A 21,425-nucleotide genomic window follows, 5' to 3' on the forward strand; every position below is an offset into this window, starting at 1 on the left:
ACAGTTTTTCTCTGCCCTATATATATTGGAGAATATCACACTTAATTATTAATAGTAATTCCTGTGAATGTTGTGAGAGGCTTGACACAGTTTGAGTGATATTAAACATAGGATGTCCCGCTTAATGGTACTGAAAACGAAACATATCTTGAAAATTCACCATGTAAACAAAATGATGTAGTAATTAAATGATTATAGACAATCAAATATAATTTATACTACTACTTAACATAATGTCAATCAGTTTTGGCATAAAACTTCAATGTCCTAAAATTTATAAATGGAAAGTAATGCACTCTGAAATTACGGGATGAAAATGCTACCTGTGCACAAGCAGGTCTCCTTAAGGAGATACAGCTGATGATGCTTGTCTATTCTCTGATGTGCCTGTGTCATTTTCAAAAAGCCAACTTTTTTTTGCCACTACATAGACCCACCAGAGAAATAGTGTTGATTGAAATGTGAAAGCCAAGATGTCCCTTTCTCTCCATATCTGTTCCAGAGGAAGGGGAACTAGGATAACGACAATATATCCAAACAATTTTTACATGCTATTGTATAGAAAAACAACACATGTACAAAGCTACCATGAAACCAACACAAAAACAAGCATCCACAATAGTATACACAAAAATTCAACATCCTATATATAAAACACCCTAATGAAGCATACAAACCAAAGCATTGCAGATGCCATCTATGTCACATATGATGTGACACTTTGAAGAATATACCAATGTATGGCATTGTTCCCTTGGCACATTATTGTTTGGACAGTAATAAGTTTAGAGTAATACCAACAGTGAACTTACACCTTGCTGTTTTCAGACAGTAACTAGCCATAAGTGACAATATGTACTTCCTAGCCATTTAATTTGGAAACGAGCTTCAGAGATTGTTGTATTGATGCAAAAGAACAAACTCAAAAGGGTCATTATTATGCAATTAGTGGGATTCTGATCAACTTTCTAATAGCTTCCGCAAAGATATAGTAGTTATCCCATATATATCTTACATAATGATCTGCACTATAAAACTGAAAGAGTAATTCTTCCCATGTAATACTCATCATGAAAAGGGGCAGTAATACAGGTATAATATTTTCTGTCAGCTGGAAAGATTATAACTTCGTGAGTACCAACTTGGAAGTTGATGTAGTAGAGATCAACGAACCAGTACAGCAAATGCTGAATGAATATGAAATTATTTGGTGGTGATTTTCATCAGTATTTGAGCAGTAACTATCACACTAAAGTTAGCTGTTGAACATTTTGAAGAAGAAGATGAAGAAATTATTATACTGTGAAGCAGAACTTGGTAATTTTGCCACCGAAATGCCATCTATGAAATTTTGTCCCCCAAGAACAGAGCTTCATAAAATAGTTTCCTGGATGGTCTTTATATTTATTATGCTACCTTATAGTTGTTTCTATATCATTAGTGCTCGTGTTTTCTTAACTTAAGTTGTTTAGGTTGTAGAAACTGTAATGCTAAAATGAAAATAATACAGTAATTAAATAACATGCCTCAAAAAGTATAAAAAGAAATTTATCATAAATCTGGTATGTGTCTATGAAAGCCTGCAATTTTCTCACAAGTTCTTATGAGAGATATTTTATATTTAGGTGGAGTTGCACTGTTTGTCATACTGCTGATAATAATAGTTGTGATTGCTGCGTCTGGGCCAAGGCGAGCACCACCTGTTTCTCATCTTATAGATGGAATTTATGTGCAGGCAGTTACGGGTTGTGGACCTGTTCATGGGTAAGTACCTCTATACACATCTTAAATATTTTTATGTACTTTAATAACATATGATTTCATTAATATAAATTCTCCTGTTTCTTGCTGCAAGTACATAATTTGATACTTACCAGCTATCATTTTAAGTCTTCGTGATGGAATGGTAGATTTTGTACTTCTCATCATCCCAAGTTATAGCTTATATGTACAATTGTACATGCCCAAAAAATGTCCACATTGAAATAACCAAAATGCATGCCCTTGCACTTGAAGAAAAATGATCCAGTGCAGACTTCCTCCCTATTACCTCTGGTAGAATTGAATACCCCTGTGCATTATAAAGATGAAATTAATTTTTTTGTGTTGTGTAAGTTTCAGAGATTCATTTTCTCAATTCTTCTGTTACATATCTCCAAGCAGTTTGAATGTCTGGTTGATTAAATTCCTACCACATGAATATTTTTGTAGTAGACTATATTACTAAATGACCATCCCAGAACCTGAAACACAGTACCAGTTACTGGTCGCCTACCTAATGCCTTCCAGGCACAACAAACTTGTGATTTTCAATATTACACATCATTTTGACCAAATTTAAGAATTTAAAATGTTGTTATAACCCATCCATTAAGAGGTATAATGTTATATTAAATTTCTAACACAGTAAGGTGAGTATTACAGTTAGAAACTGTGTGTTTGTCTTGAGGCAACGTAACTGATGCTGTGCAAACACTGGACTTCATTGAGACCACTCAACGACTTCTGCCAAACTTTATTCATAATTTCAAACCTTTATGAAACACTGTCTTGCTGACACCTCCAGCAAAATGATGAAAGGGAGTTTATCATTTAATACATTTTTGCTGTTCATGCAGTACCATTTCAGCTTCAGACATGATTTTTTATATATGATATTATTTCTTTACTACTGACTCTATTTGCAACACATTTTGCAGACAGAAGCCACATATACCATTGAATGTACCTGGAAAATTATATGATTGTATGACACACAGTTTCAGATAAATGACAGCAAAGACACTTAGATGCACAAGAAACTAGCTTCTACTTAAAATGGCATGCAGTAAACAGGCATAATGTTTTTTAATTTATTAGTTCCTTACTATTAACTCTATTCACAACACACTTTGCAGATAGTATCTATATATATATATTGCTTAAAGTATCTGCAAAATTATGTCATAGTATGACAAGTAGTTCAAGAGATATGACAACGTAAATATTGAGATGCATGAAAAACTTGCTTTCGCTTAAAGGGGAGTACAAGTTAACACAGACTGTATTCATTCAGAGTTTCATAGTGTGAGCTCTTAGTGACTTCCAACAAACTTAAGCACAGTTTCAAACCTTTTCTAAACTTTTTTCCTCACTTTCATGGGTAATGTCAAATGTTTTAACACATAGACTCATTTGTAATCAGATATTTGAAGCTGTTTTACACATAGGAGAAGGATTTTTTAAAGAATTGTGATACTGGCATTAAATGAAACTATGAAGATTTTTTTGTGAGCTAGCAATTTATTTCTTATACTTTTTTGTGTAAATATATTCTGTTAATGACTGAATAACTTTATATAACATGTTATTGAATTGAACATTCCAAGTATAAAGTCAAAACACCATGTACATTTTGTCTCTGCTTACAGGCTTGTGGAAGAAGGAGCGCACGTTTTTCGTGGTATTCCATATGCACGTCAGCCTGTTGGTGACCGTCGATGGCAGCCAGCTCAATTATTGCAGCATCTGGCAGACTGCTGGAATGGTACTTTGCGTGCAGTGAAGGAAGCACCCCCTTGTCTCCAACGCCTTCCCAATGGAACCTGGTTTGGTTCGGAAGATTGCCTTCATTTAGATCTTGTGACTCCTCGTGTAACATATGATGGTCAGCTGCCTGTTATAGTACTTGTAGGAGCAGATACAATGCTTGGTCCTTCTCCTAGTGCTCTGCGTACACCATCACCTGAGCTATCACGTACCCGTGAAGTGGTATTTGTTCGCCCAGGATTTCGTCTGGGCCCAATTGGTCTGTTAGCTGCCCATCCATTGTCTACTTCATCACGTCGTCATACCTCAGGAAATTATGCTCTCTCAGATCTAATAGCTGCATTGACATGGATCCAGCATAACATTCACAATTTTGGTGGTGATCCAAAGGTGAGTGCAGAAGATTTCAAGAACTTTTTCTTTCTCTGTATTAGCTCATGATAAGATAATGTTTTAAAATACATTAACTGCTGTTGTCACATCTACACTGGACCTACCAACAATGTTCGTTGTTTTATATCAGAATACAAAGTTTCTTCCACACTGTCTTAATTCAACACAAATTTTAGTCCACTGGCTAACATTTCTAAGGTTCAAAAATTAAATTCTCCATCCAAAACCGCAAATCACTGCTTATCAACATTAAATATAACAGCTGTCACTTCCTAGCATTATTTAGTATCTATTAAAACACAAGAAGTATTTTTCAAACTTTATCAAACCAGTTTTGTGCATTTTACACACATACTAAAAAAAATCTTTTAATGTACTACCCATGATGAAAAACTCAGTTCTTCATAAGACTGTTTTCAGCATACAACTGATTACATCTGGTTTTCAGAAAAAAGGCACAGAACTGTCAGCTTCAAAATTAAGAATTAGCTTTGAAAGGTTTTCAGCTTCTCCTTTATGACTTGATCAAAGATAAAGAAACAAAGTGTTACACAGTTGATCATGATAAAGTACTAGATCAAGTCTGCTAATAGCTTCAGTTTCTTATGTTTCATGTTTGTTGAGCCATTTGAAAACTGTGCAGCAAGACTGCTTATCAAATGCTCAGTCAACTTTTTAATCAGTCAATGAGACAATGAATATTTCCTGACAGATTGTAGTTCATTGTAATAACACCAATATGGAAAAGTGGAGACAAGCAACTGATCTCTAGTTGTAGACTATTCTCACTCTTTCCTGCATTTTTAAAAGTTTTTGTGAAAGTTGCTTACAACAGAATACTGATCCATGTTTTTGAGAGTAAACTTTTAACAACAGCTCACTTTGGCTTCTGTATAGTTTTTTCTACTGAGAATGCAATGTGTGACCCCATGACCTCACAAATGCTATTCTAGTGTGTGTGTATGTGTGTGTGTGTGTGTGTGTGTGTGTGTGTGTGTGTGTGTGTGTGTGTAGATGGTACAACAGGAATAAGATTAAATTCAGAGTGAGGAAACATTAAGTATGGTGTGCTGGAATGATGTTCAATGCTGGGATTACTACTGTTTCTGGTCTATATAAATGATTTACCAGGGACATGGTAGGACTTTTCAAAAACTGTCATGTTTGCTGGTTACACAACTATGTGGATAAAAGGTCAAAACACTTGCATACCAGGCGCAGCAAGAAAAATATGGAAGAGGCTTACAACTGGTTCACAGCCAACAGCTTAACCCTCAATCTTCCAAAAATTCATGTTATGTGGTTCCAAACAAATAAAACTAGAGATAACAGAAATAGATATCAATGCGCATACAATGGTTGAGTCTTGATATGTGAAGTTCCTATGTCTCCCTGTTGGATAATAGACTGACGTGGCACCAACATATTTAAAATTAGCCAAAAAACTCAGTTTGCCTGCTCTGAGCTCAGAAATCTCTGTGTTGATTTACAGTCAAGATTGCTAGCATACTTCTACTCAGTTCTGCCCTACAGCATAATCTTCTGGAGAATTGCAGCTAAAGTGAAAATGTAGTTATTTTACGAAAGTATTCAATAAGAATATTGTTTATAGTTGATAACAGAACATCTGCAGAAACCTCTTTAGGGATCTATGGCTTCTTACACCTGCATGCCAATACATATATTCTCTAATGGCATTTATGCTTAATAACAAGAGTGAATTTAATATGAGGTCAACAACCACAATACTAGAAGCAGAAATACTTTCTGTATTGGCTATGCACCCCTCTCTAGGGTTCAGAATGGAGTTAGGGGGCAAAACTCTTAACAGGTCACCAATGGACATCAGACAGGACATTGAAAGTCCCCAGATATTTAAACATAAAGTAAAAGAATACCTCATTACCATCCCTTCTAGAATTCATCTGAATGTAAATTCTGCCTATCTCTATATTATTATCAGATAGATCCTGATTTTACCTGTACATAGACAGCTAGTGGTGGTTTGTATAAAGTTAAAATGGTTTTTCTGATGTATTGGATGGTAATACCAGTCAAGCACTATAGAAGGAAGAGCAGGGGCTTTTTTCAAAGTACCTATTTTTGTCTGAACATGCATGTTATATAATGTTTATCAGTTTGAGTACATTAGTGTTGCTCATAATTTGTTGTTAACATACTCTACAGAAGTAACAAGGACTTTTTGTGTCTGCCTGTTAATGTATAACTTGATGCATTCCACAAATCTGAGGACTCTCCTTCATGATGGGATTGACATAACATGATTTGTCAATGAATGAGTGATAAATCACAAACTCAGATATTATCACAGTGAGGAGTATTTGAGGACAAGGTGCTTTCAAGACCCAGTTGTGTAGCCTAATCTTTGATGGTAATGATAAGAGACAAGACTGAAAAAATCTCTTGAGAAACCATTTCATATCTAGGAATAGCAAATGACTTAAGGTATCTAGAAATTTTGTTCTTAAATCACTACAAATGATTCAAGAATAAACAATGCAGATGAACAGAGAAACGTGTTCATTTTCCATTGGTCTATAGAAAAACTCGTTTTAAAGACGTATTTTGTCAAGTGAATAAACTTAGAATAGGCAGGGACTATGAAAGACTGAGTCCATATTTATGAAAAACCAAAGCACAAAAGTAAATACCACTGACATTAAGAAACAGCCTAAAATAAGAGAAAGAGTTAGACAAGATGGCTCTTTCTACTTGTTTTCAACATATGCAGAACAAAAGCAATATAAATAAAAACTTGCATGAAATGGAGAAAAATAAATATAAGGCAATTATTTGGATTAGATTTGTTAATGATATTATGATTGTATCAGATTTTGAAAATGGAAATTCTACAGATATATGAGAATGAACACCAGAACAGAAAATACAGATGTAAGTAGTGAGGTTTTATTTGGAGAATGACCACAGTAATATAAAACATATTCAAAGAATGTGTGTAATGAGCAAACAAAAAATAACAAACTTGATTGAGAAGTAAGCAAAAATTACAAAAAAACATTTTATCTCAATTATTCTAATGGACATCATACAGGCAAAGAATCCAGAGGAAAATGACAAATACATCCTGAATGGAGAATGAGGTTCACTGTTACTAATATTAAAGAAATGAATGGATACATGGCACTGGTTAAAACAGAAGTAACAACAAACTGAAGTAATTGGACATCTAATCCATGCTAATGATTTTCTAATTAATGTACATGGAGGAAATGTTGTAGCAAAACATTGGTGTTGTGGACTGTCATTAGCAGACTGACATGAGCGACTATAATACAGTGGTAAAAATGGCAATAAAATAATGGTAGCATCAAGAATATGTCCCTTTCAGTGAATTAATGAACTAAGGTATCACCTACATTGAACAAATGAAATAATTAATTTGCAACTTCAGTGTTATACCAGCAGCTACCATTACAATATGAAAAATGTCATGTTCAAATATTTGATACTGCAACAGTATGACTTTGTAGGGGGGTCAGTTATAGTGACAGATCTTTGTTATCTGAGTCTACTCTAGAATCTTCAGAATACTACACTCCTGTGCTACAACTACGCAAGATTTCTAACACATTTATAGTGAGCTGTGCAACCAGAACACTACTAAAAGAACAGAACAGACTATGTTTCAAAGATGAGGAATATAAGCTGACACATGAAGAGATACAAGAAATCAGTCCTCATGTGCCCAGCAAAAATACAACAGCCTCTGAAGCCTGTGGAGGGTGATATGGGGCTCAGAATTCCCAGCATGAATAAGATACCTCATGAACATGATATCTATTATATTGGGCGAATGATGTCCACTTCACAGCAAAGGTGGCTAGGATACAGGAGTTTTTATGCTATACTATTCTGCTAAGACAGCCATACTAGAATACATTTTAGAAAAAGGGCACTGAGTTGCATTCAGTAGTATGTCTCTCACTATGAGGGTGAATGGTTTGCGAACTAGCACAATAAAAGTGGCAGATCAAGTCAGAATTTCAGGACTCATCCTCAATAAAGATGGTAGCCTACAACTCAGCACAGGAAGGGAGCTAACTATTGTGACAAAGTAAGCAGGGATAATTTTAATTCCCCCCTTGTTCTCCCATCTGCCTCCTTAAACTCGTTTTGTTACTTTTAAATGTTTATCATTAGCACACGTGAATATAATCTGTATTTTCATAAAAGAGAAAGGTTGGTCCTCAGTTCTAAAGGATTTAACACCAAATCTAATTTTGTGCTTAGTTTTATATATGTAAGTGATTTTCTAATTTATTTTGACTATTCCCAGTTGGTATCATTTGTTATAGGGTGAGATCAGTGATTGTTTCACAACTCAAATTCTATTGTTGACATATAAACAAGTATAAATTCTGTAATAATTGTAAACCTTTAGAAGATGAAGCACTAGCAATGTTAAAGCATCTATTTAGCTCTATTCAAAAACATGTTAGCAAATCCAGCCCTGAATTAATTCCAAGGTAATTAACAGTTTTATCAAAAGTATTGTTTACATAAGTATATTTCTTAATTTCATGATTTAAACAAATAATTCAGCCTAAACCTTGTAGTAGAAGAAACGGTTAAAAAGATGCAATTTTTTGATGTATTCAGTTAATTTACTGAGTTAAGTTTTAATTATAATTTCTGTAAATTTAACTTTAAATGACGTGTAGTTTCAGCGTCTATTATTGTGATGACATATAAGGGCTTGATTTTTGGTAATGAGACAGTCAGTCCATGGTCAAGTTTCAGACAAGAAACCTGTGCTGGTTATTACACCAACAATGCCTCAAATTAACTGTGGAACAAGTGTTGTACAATTAGGCCATGCGTAAAAACTGTGACAGTGTCTACTCCATGTGTATCTGTGTATTCTTCAAGAACTGTGAACTCTGTGGTTAGGCTTTTACTGCTCATTGGTGTTCAACAGGAAATGATTTTAGCAGTATGTGAGGTTTCACCTGCAAGCTAATGAGACTTATCGAAAGTTAAACAATAGTGCACTGGCCATATAACTCTGTAATATTGGGGGTTGTGCACAGTGAAAACTGAAGTACTGTGAAACACAACTGTGCACCTGTGGCTACATGATTTATAGTGGTCAGTGTTGGAATACACAACCCATTTTTTCAGCCAGTGTAGCAATGTATTAAGTCAACATCGAGGACAACAAACAACAAATGAAGAAATAAAAGCAGGTGGAACTGCTAGACCATCACAAGGCACTGTAGATGTAGGACTCACATATTGCACTATTTTGAGATGGACTGAGTACCAGTGACATGACAAATAACTCATGGTAATTTTATCTTTTTAGATGACTAGAAACCTAAAGTAATTAAAAAGGTAGTCATTGTGATAACGAGTTGTCATATCTTAGTGATTACAGACAGTCATGCTTGTGGGAGAAGTCACAAGCTTAACTAATACATAGTATTGAAAGACAGTTCTGTTTTCCACCTAGCTGTTATACTACCACTGACACTTTATCTATGATCAGCTGATTTTTCACTGTTTGTTGTTTCAAGTGAACACTGCTATACTCATAAATATGCACCACATAGGTGTATGCACTTGAAAATGACAGAAAACCAAAATCAGCTGATCATTGTATAAATGATAGTGGTTATATAACAATCAGAGTGGAAAATAGAATTGTCTTCCAATAAATCTGTGGCAATGGCACCCAATATAAAAAATAGCACTTTTTTCCTTTCTTCATTTATTTTATTTCCTATTTATCAGTCATTTTACTTTTAAAAGAGTTCATTGTATTCAGCCCAGAATCTAAAATAGAGTGTGAAAAGGAGATGGATGGTAAATCATTCTTGAAGACTAAAACAACAGATCAGTTTGTACTTTTAAAAATTGGAAAATAATTACTGCATTATTGTATAAGGAATCACTCGTGTAAAATGTAGGTATATTGTCACCTTGTCTTTGAAAAGATACCCATTTCTGTTAAAATTTTTATTTTGCTACAGAATGTAAAAATTATTTTAACTGAACAGGCCTTAATGATTTTCAGTGTTTTGAGATTTGTGTAAGCAGTGTATTTTGTTGTTTTTTAAATGCAGTCACCTAGCTTTCAGTAAAAATTGTAAAATAAAACACTAACATCTGAATGCAAGACGATTTTATTTTAAAAACAACAAACACAATGCTTACATGATTGCAATTTTGGCATTATGCCATTTTCAAGCATCTTTGCAGTCAGAAAATAAAACACTAACAGCCGAAAGAAAGATGACTGAATTTTTTAAATGGATACAAGCTGTGGACTGATATTACAAGAAATTCTTTGTTGTTACTTGTAAAAATTTTTTCTAGCAATACGTATTAGCCTTAGGGAACTGCATTACCATTATTCGCATTACTTATAGCTGTTTTGGGTATCAGTTCTTCCCCTCGCATGTGAGACTTTCTCCATAATAGATTAGATCAAGCAAATTGATTCTCTCACCTTATTTGGCTTTTTGTATCACTAGTACAATGAATTATTTCACAGTTCTATTTCTTGTTTACTTATTATGTATTTTACTACATGGAAAGAAGCATCTTTGCACAGATTTATTTCTCTTCTTTGCTTAGTAATTTCTATAAAAATAAATAAATTAAAAAGGAGTGAGTTTTTTTTCCTGTAACAAAGACTAGTTGAAACCTTTCATGTACTGATGGGTCACAATAAATTTTAAGATTACAAACTTTATGTTACTGCAGTGCAATTTATGTCTTTTAATACTTTTTTTAAATATTCAGACACTTTCAGTGAAATAGATATGGAGAATCATATTGTAACTATTGGATATTATTAGCAATTCTCAGTTTTTAAGTTTGTATGTAATAATCTCCCATATGTGCAATATTTTTGTTGATGATATAATTCTAGGACTGTGGAGTTCTTACCAATCCTCAGTATTTAGGTTTTTATGTAATAATCTCTCATATGTGAAATATTTGTGTTCATGATATGATATTAGGACTTTACAGTTTTTAATTTCAGCATGATTTGTAATTTACAGGCAGTGACTATACTTGCTCATCGTGCTGGAGCAACAATGGTGACAGCATTAGCCACATCCAAACAAGCCCAAAAACTGTTTGCACGTGCTTGGTTGTCTAGTGGCTCAGCAATCTTTCCTGGCCAGCCACTAAGTGAATCAGAGCGTGAATCAATGACATACTTAAGACGAATTCGAGCTTGTGAAGACAACCTCACTGCTGAATGTTTGCAATCTGTGGATGCTTCAGAACTTGTTGAGCTTTTACCTCCTGAATGGGAACCTCGACAACCAGGATTGCCCAATCCAGACAATTCCACCCCCGAGATTCACCAGTGGCTTGTACTTGATGGACACATTTTACAGAGACATGTCTATGAAGTCCTGAACGAGAACAATGTCTCTGTCAAAATGGTTATAGGTATGATAAACCAATTTTCTTTCTCATGAAAGTGGTTGTTATTTAATGTGCATAAATTAAAATGAAAGGGAATGTAATGCATTATTGGTGTCTAACTGAATCACTCATAAAATAATGTCACAGGTATTGAAAAACATATTTACAAAAAAGTAGTAGTGCACTCAGCCTTATATATATTGCCAAATGAAACAAAAAATGATGTTTTTGTGTTTTTAAGCCTGTTTTCTATATTTTATGCCATTATTAAATAAATCTGAAATTTACAGTAATCAACATGGAAAAATTTAATCACCTGATAGGCAAAGCACTTCTGATAAAAAGCACTTCTGATAAGTATATAACTAATTAGTTGTCTGTGGACTAGTTAAACATTTTAAATGCTTAGATTCACTTGTGGAGAAAATGCAAAATAAGCAGTAATATCAAAATATCCAGTGACATAGATACTATAGCAAAGATAGTGAATCTAGTTCAAGACATATTTTTCCATTTACATGGGTCCAGTTCATTGAGTATACTGTCTGTATGAATTTCTCTGTTTCATCTTCCCCTTGTATTTTGGTTGACTACTTGTTACACATCAATTAATGTGTCTTACTGTTCAATATATTGTGAATGTGTGCAGTTACGAGTTCAGTCAATATTGTCTAGCTATGGTTTTAGTTACAAAGGATATACAGAGCTGAGAGGGAATGCTGTGTGGTAGTTAGTAGGACCAGACCATAAACATCATAGGTTATAATGCTCGAATGACCATTTTTGGATGAAATAGTGGAATAATGTGTGTCTCTCGACGGCAGAAATTATGATTCCTCTGCTTGGACTTCAAAGGAAGAAAATATAGCAAAACATAAATGAACAAAATAAAATACCCAACTGAGTGAATTTTTGTTCTGCAGCAGAGTGCGCACTGATTTGATGTTTCAGGGTAGATTAAAACTGTGCACTGGAGCACTTGCCCACAAAAGCAAAGGTCACAGGTTTGAGTCCCACTCTAGCACACAGTTTTAATCTGCCAGGAAGTTTCAAATCTTCATCTATTTGTGAATAATGTGCTCATGAGGTGAAAAGATTTGAGATGAAAGCTACATGAATGTGATCTGTGATATACACATACCAGGGTGTGGTTGTAGGAAGCTTATCCAGATGCCCAGAAACCCATCTTGATATACTGTGTTTCCATTGCTGATAGTAGGGGAAGGAGAAGGGGGTGGAATAAAAAAAATACCAAAATCAGTAAATCCAGGAAGACAGTCATGAGATATGTGCATGTAAAAAGTGTACAGACCTTCATAACAGACCTTGTCAAATGCTATAAAATTTGTGCCTAGCAATTAGTGAACAAGATTGCCAGTCAAGAACTTTCTTTCATTCACTCATTCAATACATGTTTTATAATCATGACTTGTGAGTTCAAACACTTTACAATTTTTTATTTCTGTGAGCTTGACTTGCACCATTCAACAATTTGCTTCTTTCAATCAGCATTGTACTTCAGGTATCCTCACTTGTCATTATAATGGGGATGTGTGGATGAAGACTCTGATGAATCCTGTCTTGTTTATGTTTGGGAGTCAGGCCATGAAGCACCAACAACAAGCACAATTTACGCTTGCCCAGCTTTTGCTTACAGTTACATAAGCACTCCTCCTCCAACATGTGAACCAAGGGTTAATGTTCTTAGACCAAGGGTTGGTGGACCTTAATTTGTCTTTCAGAAATTTATCATTTAGGATTCCATCTCATATTATCTCTTTGAATTATTGTTAGATCACATTGTAGAATAAGAAATCATTCTGGTACATCGTTCCAGAAATTTCATGATTTCACTGTGGATACGATAAGCTGAGGGGTCTAGATAGGAGACCTCCATTGGTGCGTTGTACTATTCTGCATTATCAATAGTCACATGGCTGACTGCTTCATGAGAGTTATGCATATCATTATGGAAGTAAGGAAAAGAAGAAGGAACTAAGGCTGGGGTATAACATTCTGTTGACAATGACATCATTAGAGATAGCTCGCAAGCTCAGACCAAGGGAGGTTATGAAATAAATTAGCTATGGTTTCTCATGGGGACTATCCTGTCATTAAACTTAAGTGATTTAGGAAAGTCACAGAAAATCTAAATCTTGTTAGCTGGATGGAGATTTGAACTGCCATCCTCTCAAAAGAGTTCCATATCCACAATCAAGAATGCACTGAAGCTAATGACCTGGCAAAAAACAGGTAATTTTTGTGAGCTATCAACAAAACACTTTACAGTTTGCTGTTTAGCAACACACTTGGAAAAAAATTTAATGTTTGAAATTCTGAGTGGACTAGGAAATCTGCATTAAACATGAAGCAGCAATAACTGCCATTTTACTATTTTCTGCCCACTGCAAAAGGATGAAATGTCTTTCTCTTTTTTAACAAATTTCTGCTGTTTGACTGTGTTGTTCATTTATTTTGTACACTAATGATTTTGAATTTTAATCATCTAAAGTGCATGTTGGATTGGAAGTTAATAAAGTGTACATGTCATACAGTGCATGTCACAGAACAAGAAATCATTATCTATTTGAGATTCTAACTTAAATTTTATAATATATCTGAAAGTCATCATCAAAACCTTTTTCTGGTCTTTTAAACTAGTTATATTACAGGATATAAATGCATATCAGTGATACATAATAACGTTGATATTGTGCACAGAAAATAATCTTATTAAACAGCAAATACACTGTTGGACATGCATTCATCACATACATGTATCAAATTGACATTAACATTTGTCAAAACAGTGGCAGAGATCATAACAAAGTAGCACCACTGTGTGAGCCACATGATCTGTGGAATACCAGAGGCATTACCGGGAAAGAGAAGGTAGATATTTCTTTGGGTAACTGCTAAACATATCCTTGTAATATACACTCGTAACATCCCCTTACACAGATACAATATAAAACTCTGTGCTCAGAATGCAAATAAAGTAATTTTAGGTGTACAACAAGATCTGATCTAAATCATGATCATGTAGATGCAATATTATAAAACTGTAATTGCCTCATTCCTGGAGACATATAGAAGAAATCAGAGTTAAGCATCAACATGCAAGATCCATGTGAAATGTGGTGGTGCCACAAAACCTAGAAACTGCAACACCTGAAAGATCCTGAGGCAGGACCTGCTTAATAGAACTCACTACACACTCCTAAAATACAAAAGTGTTCACAATAAAACATGACTGGTCAGTAGAGACAGAATGAAGAGGAGGGGACTGGGTGGCAGCAGAGGGTGTGTTGGTTGGGGGAAGGTGACAAAAGGGGAGGCTGGCAGGGTTGGGGTCTTGGAGGGCAGGGAGAGTGGACAATTTAGGGAGAGTGGGAAGTTACAGTGTGGGATGGAGCAGATTTGGAAGAGGCATTGAAAGGAAAGGAGGGGCAGGGAGGTCAGATAGACAGAAGATGGTTTGTAAGTGACCTATTTTATATACCTAACCATACACTTCAGCATTACAAAAATGTCCATTAAATTCATATTAATGTATTCTTATTAGTTATAACATGTGAAATCCGAACCAAACATACATTTTCATAGATGGCACATTATTATGCTATATTAGTATATTATGCTCTATGAATATTATTAATTTCATATTACTATAGTCTCACTACTTATACCAGGTGAAGATACGAACCAAACATAATGTGTTCTATATGCTTTTCCATTGTAACATACTTACATATTCATTTTACAGATAATGACATATGGAGTCTGTCAAAGACTACTTGGAGTAATTAAAAATTCTAAAATTACTAACTACTGTTGCAAAGCTCTGTAGCACATGCTCTCATATTCTAGAGGAAGTACATTAACACTAACTTTACCTATGTAACTCTGCTAAAGACAAGTATTTAATCATAGGTTCTTTGGTGTCACTAGAATGATTGGAATTACAACTAAGTTTGTACTACCATTTGTAAAATGAATGTATTCATATGCAACTTTAATCATTTAAAATGCTTATGGAACAAGTTATGTATGCTTCAGATCTTTACTCGACAGAATTATTAACACCCCATCAATATGAAACTGGATGGGTATTTATATAGTACTGCAATGTATAGTCAAGTATGTAGTATAGTACACCAGATATTTTCTTTTACCCATTTCTCCCCCCTGCCTATGACTATCTCCTGGTCCAACTCCACCTATTCCCCCTCCAAACCCCCCAATGTTCTCTCTTAAGCTATTGGGTTACACACATTACTTATTTGTAATTTTAGGTCCATATTGCCTAATAGTGATGCCAGCGAACCTGTGACTATACGCTTGTTTTTAGCAGAGCTACATGGGTTGAGATAGTTTAATGTACTACATCTATAAGACAAGCATATGTCTTATAGGACTTTGTAACAATAGACCTCAATTTTGGAATTTTTAATAACTCATAGTAGTCTTTGGTGGACCCAATATTTGTAAAATGAATATTATTTATGTCACTTTGAAAACAAATGTAGAATCCATTTTGTTTGATTTGCATCCACACATGCTACAAGTAGTAAGATGAAATTAATAATATTTGTGTAATACTGCATTCTATGGTTTAGGTACATAATGTAGCCTACTGATGTGCCATTTTTGAAAATGTGTATAAAACCTATTATGTTTGGTTCAGATTTTCACATGCTGTTAACTAGTAAGAATTCATTAATATGATTTTAATGGACATTCTTGTACACTGAGGTTTATGGTTATATGTATAATACAGCTTGCCCATGTACCATCTTCTATCTATCCCCCCCTGCCCCTCCTCCTTCATACCACACCCACTTCCAAATCTGCTCCATCCTCCATCCACCTCTTCCTACCACCACCCGCGCCCCCTTGCCACCAAATCAGCCCTCCCTTCATTCTCTCTCTACAGACCAGTCATGTTTCATTGTGGGCACTGTTGTATTTTAGGAGTGTACAGTGAATGTCATTAAGCAGGTTCTGGCTCAGGATCTTTCAGGTGTGACAGTTGCTTGGTTTTGTGCCATGGCTGCCTTTCACATGGATCTTGCGTGTTGCTGCATAAGTGTGATTTCTTATAAATGTCTCCAAGAATGAGAGAATTACATATTTATAATAACGCATTTGCATAATCATTTTTATATCAAACCTTGTTGCACATCTAAAATGGTTACATATACACTCTAAATACATAGTATTACATTCCAGAATGAGATTTTCACTCTGTAGTGGAGTGTGCACTGATATGAAACATCCTGGCAGATTAATACTGTGTGTCAAGCTACCCAAGCACGACTCACACCCCTTTCTCACAGCTTTACTTCTGCCAGTACCTTGTCTCGTACCTTCCAAATTTCACGGAAGCTCTCCTGCAAACACCTGCCTGTGAAAAGCAAAGATCCTGAGTTCGAGTCTCAGTCGAGCACACAGTTTTAATCTGACAGGAAGGTTTAGTATTGCATTGTATCTGTGTAAGAGGGTTTTATGAGCATGTATTACAAAGATATGTTAAGCACTTAACCATATAAATATCCATCTTACCTATCCAGGTAATACCTCTGGTAATTCATAGATCATGAAGCTCACACTTTGGAGTCACTTTGTTATGATCTTTGTTACTACATTTCTTCATTTCGTGAAGTGCACTATTTTACACCTCTCAGTTGATGCATATATCACATGAACGAACATCACAGCAATGTATTGACTGTTAAATATGTCATATTGTGTTAGTGTACTCACCAAGCGACGACAGAACACACTCGTAAAAAAAGGTTATAATTAGGCAAACTTTTGGAGCCAGTGGTTCCTTCTTCAGGCAGAAGGGTTGAAGAAGAAGGGAGAGGAGTGAAGGAAAAGGACTGGAGAGGTCTAGAAAAAGGAGTAGATCTCGGAAAAGTCACTCAGAATCACGGGTCAGGGGAGGCTTACTGAGTGGGATGAGGAGAAAAGATTGATCATTGGAGACTGCACTGGATGAGATCTGAAAGCCTGAGAGCTTAAATGTGGAAGACAGGGTAATATGTAAGACATAGATTACTGCTTAAACATTGTGCATGAGTTAATAAAAGAGAAAAGCTAAGTGCATTGCACATAACAGAGGTGAGAGGGGGCGGTGAAAAACAGACAGATGAGACAATGAAAGTTGTAGAAAACTAAAATGGATTGAAAAAAGAGTAGATACTGTGAAGAAATGCTGAGGTGGAATGTAAATTAAGGCCAGGTGGGTGATGAGGACGAGTGGTTTATAAGACCAGAAATATATTCTTCCGATGATGACATTTCAGGTAGACACATAAGATGTATTGTATCATGTAACTAATGTTTGCAAATATGTAATGACTGTTTCTTCCTATGTTCTGCACTGTATGATTTGTGCACTTCATTAATTTTGCAGTCGAAAATGCACTTGAGAATGGTTAAAAGCTGAAATCATGGATGTGAGAAATAAATGAACAATGCTCTATAGTCAAATGGCGGAAATTTCTTTCAAAAGGTTCTACATGACTGTGGTTTCCCACAAAGGAAAAATCAATCAAAACACCTGTTTTTATGAGAATCCATTTAGCCTGTTCATCTTAAGTTTAACACACATGGCACAATTAGGCCATGTTTTTTCGTATTTTTTATCACTGCTTTTATATCTTGCTGAGTCATACAGACACATATAATTATAACAGCTGAAAAATGAAACATCAAAAGCTACACATGAATAATTCATAAAAAAATCACAAATTACAAACATCTACAACTAAACCTAATCTCTGCAGAACACTGTGAAGTGCACGGCAGAGGGTATCTCCCATTTTACCAGTTATTAGGACACTTCTGTACAAGTCGTGATTAGTCTAACCTTTCTTTTCAAACCCTGTAGGAGCAATACATAGAGTGGGGTTGTATTATGTTCCTAGATTAATCATTTAAATTTAACTCCAGAAACTTTTAAAGTAAGTTTATGTGGGATAGTTTTGTGTCTTTCCTCAAGCATCAGCCAGTTCAATTCTTTCAGCATCCTTGCGACACTCTCTCACAGGTGACCATCCATCTGCCTTTAGCAATGTTTTAAGATGGGTCACACAAGTGTCTTGTATGCAATTTCCTTTCTAGCCTGATGGCATTTCCCAAGCATTCTACCAATGAACCACAGTCTCTTACCTGCTTTACCTATGAGAGAGCATGTGATCTTTCCATTTCATTCTTCCAGATTGTTACACCAGGTTTGTATGAGTTGACAGATTTCATCTGTGACTCATCGATGTTATAGTTAAGGGGTACTACATTTTTTTCATTTTGTAAAATGTACTATTTTACATCTCTCAACTTTTAAAGCAATTGGCCTATATTTGCACTGCTTTGAAACTTTAAAATGTTATCAAGATCTGATGGAATATTTGTGCAATTTCTTTCAGACAGTACTTAATTATAGATAACAGCATCATCTGTGAAAAGTATGAGGTTACTATTAATATTGTCTTCAGGTCATTAGTATACAATATGAACAGCAAGGATCTGAATGCACTTTTCTGGGACACACCCAAAGTTACTTCTACATCTGTTGGTGACTCTACATCCAAGGTAACTTGCTGTATCCTCTGTAAGAAAAACTCCTCAGTCCAGTCACACTTCTTTCTCTTGATACCCCATATGATAGTACTTTATGGTAATAGGCAGAGGCAAGGTACTGAGGCAGTTGCTCTTCAGAAATTGAGGAATACTACATCTACCTGGTTTTTGGAATCCATGCTGGTCGGCATGAAGGAAATCATCCTGTTCAAGATACACCATTACATTTGAGCTCAGAATACATTCTAAGATTCTACAACAAATCATTATCAAAGATATTGAATTCAGTTTTGTGGATCTCTTCTCCTGCCTCTCTTGTAGATGGATGTGACACCTGCTTTTTTCCAAATATCTGGGTATGATTTTTTGTTCGAGAGATTTTACACTAGTCAGAATGTTACATGTTTACTGGTGTATTCAGTGCAAAAGGGGTGCTAAAATGGAACTGAATCATACCTGTAAACAACAACATTAAAATAACATAAACTCCTTAAATACTGCACTTACCAATGACTATAGACTGTGTGTAGTATATCATACTTGTGCATAAGTGTATTCCTCAGTAACAATATGAGATTTATTGTGGAACTGTGTTAGGCATCATTCACTCAAAATCTGAAACACAAACACAGAAGAAAGAAAAATTATGGCAAATGGTAAGTACCATTTAGTTCAGAGCTACTTTCTTTCTCAACACAGTTGTTGTAGTGTCTAGGAAGCCTTCATATTCGGATCGCTAGATGAACAATCAAACCAGTTGTATTAATGAGTTTTATTACAAAAAGAAAATTACAATTCTTAACTTTGGCAATTACACAGCTTTGTTTCAAGCAAAGGGCAACATACAAAATAATCAGCATAAACAATTCCAAGTCTGTGCTACATAGAGAGTACAATCGAAGTGACTAGAATTGGCACTGCAATCAAAGTCACCAATCTTGAGGCTGCTATTGAACTGGAGTGTCACCAGTTGGTCACGGCACTTACGTCCTCTACACTTAGGGGCCACTGCTGTTGCATTGTCATCCTGGAGGGAGGTCAGCCTTCTCTTCCCTGTTGTTCCTGACTGGTGTGCCAGTGCTTGACTTTATGCCGTAACAGTTGTCAACTGTACTCTGGCTTGTGGAAGAGTCACTGGAATTGCCAAGTAGATAATTATATTAATTTCTACACTTATTTCACTTTTAGAAACTCCTTCAACAAGCCACTGGAAGTCCCATGCAGAATTTTTGATCCATGCTGCCTCCATGGCCATCCATAATTGTGAAATGTTGCCGGTGCAGAATTTTGCGCAAGAACTGACTCAAGTATGTCTCATAAATGTTCATGGGATTCATGTCAGGTGGTCTGGGTGACCAAATTATTCACTGAAATTGTCCAGAATATTCTTCAAACCAATCGTGAACAACTGTGGCCCTGTGATAAGGTGCATCATCATCTGCAAAAATTCCATCATTGTTTGGGAACATGAAGTCTATGAATGGCTGAAAATGGTCAATGATTAATTCAGCTGGACCAGAGGATGCAGTCAATTCCATATAAACACAGCCTACATAATTATGGAACCACAACCAGCGTGCACAGTGCCTTGACAACTTGGGTCCATGTTTTTGTGGGGTCTGTGCCACACTCGAACCCTGCCATCAGCTCTTATCAAATGAAATCAGGACTTACCCTATTGTCTAGTGTCCAACCAATATGGCCACAAGCTCAGGAGAGGCTCTACAGGCAATGTTCTGCTGTTAACAAAGGCATTGACATTGGTCATCTGCTGCCATAGCCCATTAATGCCAAATTTTGCTGCACTGTCCTAATGGATACATTCGTCATACCTCCCATGCTGATTTCTGTGGGTATTTCACACAGTGCTGCTTGTATGTTAGCACTGACAACTCTATGCAAACGCCACTGCTTTTGGTCATTATGTGGAGGCTTGGCCACTGTGTTGTCCGTGGTGAGAGGTAAAGCCTGAAATTTGATATTCTTGACACACTCTTGATGCTGCCGATCTTGGAATATTGAATTCCCTAATGACTTCCAAAATAGAACATCCCATGTGTCTAACTCCAACTACTGTTCTGCATTGGAAGTCTGGTAATTCCCGCCATGTGGCCATTATCACATCAGACACTTTTCACATGAATCGCCTTTTCACATGCCTGCAAGTGACAACTCCGCAAATGCACTGCCCTTTTGTACCTTGTGTACATGATACTGCATATCACTGTCCCATGATTTTAGTCACCTCAGTATAACTTTATGTCCATTAATTTTTTTTTTTTTTTTTTTTTTGTGCTGGAAATTGACGGGTCTGATAACAGTTAACAAAGTACTCTTACTGCTATCTAATACATGAATATTTATGCCTTACAAAGAGTAATGAACATTTTCTTTATTTTTTAATTGGTTGGTCTTTCCTCTTGTAAAGTCCATATATGTGTCAACAAAAAGAAACTTGTTGGAATGAGTCCAAGTTTGTTACTCATTGT

General features: G+C 35.6%; 1 protein-coding gene across 1 annotated transcript in view; it reads left to right on the plus strand.

Moving 5' to 3' along the window:
- The window catches only part of LOC126175440 (neurotactin), a 264,898-nt gene that overhangs the window by 236,087 nt on the left and 7,386 nt on the right, over nucleotides 1-21,425 (plus strand). The window contains exons 6-8 of the mRNA XM_049922242.1: nucleotides 1,626-1,764; nucleotides 3,411-3,918; nucleotides 10,974-11,373. Of these exons, the coding sequence (XP_049778199.1) occupies nucleotides 1,626-1,764; nucleotides 3,411-3,918; nucleotides 10,974-11,373 (1,047 nt within the window). The remainder of the gene's footprint in view (nucleotides 1-1,625; nucleotides 1,765-3,410; nucleotides 3,919-10,973; nucleotides 11,374-21,425) is intronic.

This window comes from Schistocerca cancellata, chromosome 3 (assembly GCF_023864275.1).
Source record: "Schistocerca cancellata isolate TAMUIC-IGC-003103 chromosome 3, iqSchCanc2.1, whole genome shotgun sequence".
Lineage (NCBI taxonomy): Eukaryota > Metazoa > Arthropoda > Insecta > Orthoptera > Acrididae > Schistocerca > Schistocerca cancellata.